The sequence below is a fragment of the Phoca vitulina genome, unplaced genomic scaffold (genome assembly GCF_004348235.1).
Source record: "Phoca vitulina isolate PV1807 unplaced genomic scaffold, GSC_HSeal_1.0 scaffold5, whole genome shotgun sequence".
Lineage (NCBI taxonomy): Eukaryota > Metazoa > Chordata > Mammalia > Carnivora > Phocidae > Phoca > Phoca vitulina.
The window spans coordinates 10708808-10714807 of NW_022589708.1; the positions used below are offsets into that span (position 1 = coordinate 10708808).

Consider the following 6000-nt stretch of genomic DNA (forward strand, 5'->3'; position numbering starts at 1 on the left):
TGGGACCATCCAGGCAGCCATGGTCCAATAATGATAAGGTGAGAAGACACTTGGGCATGCCTCATAGCAACCCGATTGGAAGTGAGCACTATTTGGAGGAAATGCAAGTCTATACAAGAATCACTTCACACCCATCAGGGGCATTTGGTCGTGGTCATAGACAGTACTGTGACCGCTTAGATGACAGATGGCCGTCCCTCCCTCATTCTCTCTGCTTATTTTTTCCAGATGAATGGGCTACTTATGGATTGCTGAGAGGGTTGTGAGTTCTTGGGGGAGGTTAAATTGGCCCCGGCTCCTACCTTGAGAATCCTGGAAATGAGCTCATTGAGGCTGACTGAAAATACCGATTTTGTGGGTGTCCTCAATCACCCAGGCTTTCCTGGCCATTTGACTTGGCTTATCCTCCACTGCACCCTGAACAGAGCTACTTACTTCAAGTTGCAAAATTCCATCCCCTTCCGGGAGGCGGGTAGCAGAGCTCATTAGCATATCCGCCCTCTCTCTGCTGCCCCCACTGCTTTCCACCCCCCCATCTTCCCCTCACTGTTACCCTGTCACCTTTCCCTGTCACACACTTCCCTGCCTGCCCTTCAGAACCTCTTAACAGGGTGTGGTCCCGCTGGCCTTCCCAGATGTTGCTGGGAGAAGGCCACAGTGGTACACAACGAGGACATTAAAAGTTTGAAAACCGTAAGCAGCAAAACTGTGTGTGGCTTTTGTGTAGTGCAATACCTTATTTTTTATATCATTCTCCAGGAATCTGAAGCTTTATTCCTCAAAGCAATTAAAGCTCATCCAAATGCTGCAAGTTACCATGGCAATTTGGGTAAGGAAATTTTTCCATTTGGATCCTGTTGAAATTCTGTGTGAGTTGAAAGAAATGGGTGCATTTCTGTAAAATCGATATTGGAAGAATGGTTTTTTCAAGCCTAGCCTGTATTGGCCTTTATAATCTGGTTCTAAGATGTGGGTTTTTTTTTTTAAGAAATTAACACATTAAAAAGGTAGGTATATAATAGTCATATTTACAAATCATAATTGTATGACCAGACCAACCCCAATAATCCCCCCCACTCAGTTTATCCCCTTCTTATGATCTACTTTGATTTTCTTCCTTTGAAAGATCCTAGAATGTCAAACTGAGAGGTACTTTGGAAGTCTCTGGTCTAATTTACATCCTTTCCCTTCTTCCCTAGTGGGCCTTCCATTATAACTGACCTCCTCTGTGTTCTTATATTCTCTCGTGTCTTGGCTAAACGTGCATCTACAATGATCTATGCCTTAGAATTCCTTTCTTCCATTTTTACATCTCAATAATTAAGATTTTTAGAGCGTTACAGTGTCAATGTTTAGAATGCTCCACATGTGAATATGTTTTTACCAAATCTGTTCTCTACCGACTCTGTAGCTTCTCGTTGTGAAAATCACGAAGCAGCAACAGTTGCCCTTCTGCCCATGTAAAAAGTTACTTTTACTTACAAAATCACAGTAATAATCAGATGCTTTACCATCTTAATAATTAGATTTTAGATAGCGTTCTCTGGTCAGATCTTAATGTTAGAGCCCTTATTTCCAGCTAGCAACAAACAAGCTATTATTTTGCCAAAAGATGTAGGGGCATCTTTATTCAGATGCTGGACTTCTGCAGGGCTCTGAGCGGTGATGGAGCCCAGCCCTATGCAGCCTGACTTTCTGGAAATTTTCTGGCAACCTTAGTGTACTCTTCCTTTTACTGCTTTATGTAATAATGTTGCTGTAGGGAGATGGGTCATGTCTGGTGATATGCAGAATCCCAGGAGTAACTGGAGGTGGTTAAACGGATAATCACCAGGGAGTGTGGTTAGGATAAATAAAGTTTGTGGTACAAACAATATTATTTTAAACAATGATTTTTGAAAACTGTTTGCAGAGGTGCTGTCATATTTTTTTTTTTTTTTTTATAAGTGGTTGGGAATACTTCAAGGTATTCAGAAGCATTTCCAATGAAATCCATCTCTTGCTGTTTCAGCTGTGCTTTATCATCGCTGGGGACATCTCAACTTGGCCAAAAAACACTATGAAATCTCTCTGCAGCTTGACCCCACTGCATCGGGAACTAAGGAGAATTATGGTCTGTTAAGAAGAAAGCTGGAACAAATGCAAAAGAAAGACGTCTGATCCTTTTTTCTTGCATTTTTTGTTTGTGTGCATGAGGCATATCATTAATATTATGTGGTTATGTTTAACCATTTAAAAGTCTTACATGTTGTTTATTTTATTCTGTTTTTTTTCTATGAAAACAAAGACATGCAAAAAGATTACAGCACCAGCAATATACTCTTGAAAGCTTGATGTGGTTTTTGCATTGAAATTGTATTTTTTCAGACGACTCAAATGTAAATTCTAAAATTCGAAGAATGAAATCTTTTTTAATTAAAAAGAAAAAAGAAAAAAAATTCTCTGGAGCGACTTGCAGTAGGATGAAACCTGCATCTGGGGTGTGAGCCATGTTGTATAGGGACTAACACTATTGTATGTCAGTCGTGAGCAAGAAATGACAAACTGACTCCTACAATTTATATAAATATCGAATGTGTCTGTATATTAGAATTTTTATTTAATGACAAGAAAGAGTAAATTAAGATTTCTGTTTTTTTAATCTTTTTTTAAACAGTGCACTAGGAACTTCACTTGTAAGGACATATATTTATTTGTATTCTTATGTTTTGAACAGGGCAAAAAATTGAATGAAGAATGGAAATTTTAACATCTAGTATATTTATATACTTTTTTCCCCATTGGAAGACACTCACTCCTGCAATAATTTTTGGATTCTCCCAATTTCAGCTTCATAACATAGGAAATTATGTTGTATTTGTATTCTATATAAGCTGTTATTATTAATAGAAAATTCAAGCCATGCTTTAGGCAAAAGCAGGCAGCCTGATATCTTTTTGTTACATCCAGTATTAAGAGGGCTACATATCTATGTAAGTTGCTTTTTTATGTTTTTAGCTGTGAAGCAGTTTTCCATTTGGCTTAATGGAACTACAGTCATTACTATATCCAGAAAATGCAAGAGCTAAATTTTCTCTTAAAAGGAGCCACATTTGGGGTGTTTGTGATAATTTTAAGAATTGAAATTTTTCCTGTCTTACTGGATCAGAATAATCATGTCTGCTTTGTTTTATTGTTCTGTATGTGCTGTTGACCTAATGATTTATGCAATCTCTCTGATTTCTTATGCAGTAAAATTATTACACAAACTGGTATAAAAATGGCGTGTTGCCCTCTTAATAGATGATTTTCGAGTTAGTGAACTTTGTCTTCCTTTCCCTTTAAAATGAAGTGGCCAATTCGTCCTTCTGGTATGTGGCTTCCCTTTGGTGTCAGGGACCATGCAATAGGATTGCACTCTGGAGTTATCCAGGTTTAGAGAATGGGATGAACAGATCCACAATGAGATGCATTTAATTCTCTACACTCACATTTTGGGGGGCAGATCTGCGTAGAATTGCCATTTAGAAATTGTAACTTAGGATGGTTTGAGGTACATCAGGAAAGAAAGTGCTGGTGTTTGACATACATCAGAAAAGGAAGTGCTGTGTTTCAAACATTTCTTGAAAGGTCCCAAAATAACAGTAACAATTTATAGATCTCTCGGGGGCAGAAGCGGTCTTATTTATGTTCCTACAGTACTCAGCTCGGCAGATGACAGATGCACTGCAGGCTTGTTGATCTTTTTTGTTTTTAAAGCAAATTTCTTTCTTTAAAACAGTGCTTGCCTTTTGAGAGTAAAGAAAAATATTCCTTGTGAAAGCCCCTTCAGGATTTTTTTTTTCTACCAATACTAAAACTTTTGTGTCAAATCAAGACACGCACATCTGGGACCCCTGCCTGCAGAAGGAATCCCCTTAGCTGTCACCGCTCCATCTCTCGGGATTTCCATCGCGGCTGTCTTCTTTCCAGAGAAAACAGTCGTTAATTTGATTGATACTTCAGGCAGTCTTCTGTCTCTGCAGAGCTGAGCACTCTTCCTTCTTTCTCCACCCTTTGGTGGCGGCCACTCTCTACTTCTTGGGATTCTATCCCAACATTGCACCAGCCACCAGAAGCAGGACGCTGTGTCCCGGTTCCCCCTTATTTTATTTTAATGTTTTTATTGCTGATAGGGGGTAGGAGGGGGTTTGTCCAGACAGACATGGGGGAAGTTTCCAGTTTGAGAAATCTCAGAGTCCTGATCCTCATCCTGCACCTCCCTGATGGTGAAATGGCAAAATCCTGAAAAGCATTTTGCAGTAATTGTCTGTTTGCTACATTTCTTCCCTGTTGACATGCATCTTATAAGTAGTTCTCTTAAAAGTTTCATCCTTAGACTTAGCCTGCTGCCTTGATGGGGCTCCTTGGGATTCTGATTCTATCCTATTTCTTAAGCATGGTCTTTACATTTATTTCAAATTACTGACTTTAAATATCATGCAGAATAAAAGCCTGAGCCCCGCAGGAAAGCATTGGACATCCATGTCCGTATTCACATCTATCAGCTTAGACTTTGGGGTGAGAAAACCTAGATTTGGGTCTGGGTTCTCCCACTGTGATGTCATAGACAAGCCATTTAGCATTGCTTAAGCCTCAGTTTCTCACCTGTAAAATGGGGATAATAAGGCCTCCCGCATGGTCATGAAGTACTTGACCCAGTAGACTCTCAATAAATAATAGTTTCGATTTTTGGAGGAGGGTGTAGATTTTACAGCAAACAGATTTGACCTTAAACGCACTCATCCGCTCATTTAATGCATCTAAGTCCTGGCTGTGTGCCAGATACTCTCCTAGACATACAGTGGTGAGTGGCAGCGGACATGGCCCCTTGCCCTCAGGTAGGGGATAGTACTGTGAGAGACAATAATTATCAAATAGATAATAAGAGAAGAAGGATGGGGCTCCTGGGTGGCTCAGTCGTTGAGCGTCTGCCTGAGGCTCAGGTATGATCCCGGGGTCCTGGGATCGAGCCCCGCATCGGGCTCCCTGCTTGGCAGGAAGCCTGCTTCTCCCTCTCCCACTCCCCCTGCTTGGTTCCCTCTCTCGCTGTGTCTCTCTCTGTCAAATAAATATATAAAATCTTTAAAAAAGAGAGAGAGAGAAGAGGGAGACTGGATCTTGCCTGGAGGGGATCCCTGAGAAGGGGGCTTCTGAACTGAGATTTGCTAGGCAGAGAGGAATGAGTTCACTCGAGGCCAGTAGTTCCCGCCCAGGGGAGATTGGGCCCCAGGTGACAGCTGGCAGTGCCCGTCCCGACGGACGTGGGTGGGAGGATGCTACAAGTGCGCATTCTACGATGCACACGAAAGAAAATGGTCTGGCCCCGAGTGCCAGCAGTGCCAAGGCTGAGAACACCCGGACTGCGTGCATAAGAAACCCCACATGCAAAGGCCCTTCAGTGAGAAAGCTGGAGTCCTTGCCGAACAAAGTCCAAGGAGGAGGGGGAGGACACTCGCTGGAGCAGGTAAAGGTAACTAGAGCCAGATTTGCCAGGGTTTGCAGACCAAGCCGCCTTAACCACAGAAGGCTGCAAAGCAGGGGGGCAACACGATGGGATTTCTATTTTGAAAAGATCGCTTGGGCTGTCAGTGGGGGAGGAATTGGAGTGAAGAGACCACTCCATGTGTCCAGGGGAAGGATGAGGGCTTGCTGTAACCAAGTGGCAGTGAAGTTGGAGACATGCGAACTGATCTAAGAAATGCTTAGGAGTCACTTGGTGATGGATGGGAGGTGGTGGGTGAGGGAATGCTAGTGCTCCCGTACGGTTAAACATAGATTGATAAAAGCCAAGAGTTAGGACCCAAACCTGGTTGGAGTTTAGCTCTAGAAAAGAGGAAATAAAGTCCCTGTATGTTACAAATTCCACATAGTGACAGATGTAGACACATCTGGACATTGGTATGGTTGGCCAAACCCCAGTTTGGGAATGGAAATCATCAGCAAGGCCAGCCAGAATCTTCACACACGCTCTGCCAAATA

General features: G+C 42.0%; 1 protein-coding gene across 3 annotated transcripts in view; it reads left to right on the top strand.

Moving 5' to 3' along the window:
* TMTC4 (transmembrane O-mannosyltransferase targeting cadherins 4) overlaps nucleotides 1-3324 on the top strand; it is a 63616-nt gene extending 60292 nt beyond the window's left edge. For all 3 annotated transcript variants that reach the window (XM_032402677.1, XM_032402679.1, XM_032402680.1), the window contains exons 17-18: nucleotides 760-829; nucleotides 2012-3324. In XM_032402677.1, coding sequence (XP_032258568.1) covers nucleotides 760-829; nucleotides 2012-2160 — 219 coding nt within the window. In that variant the 3' untranslated portion in view covers nucleotides 2161-3324. The remainder of the gene's footprint in view (nucleotides 1-759; nucleotides 830-2011) is intronic.
* Nucleotides 3325-6000: the final 2676 nt, after the last annotated feature.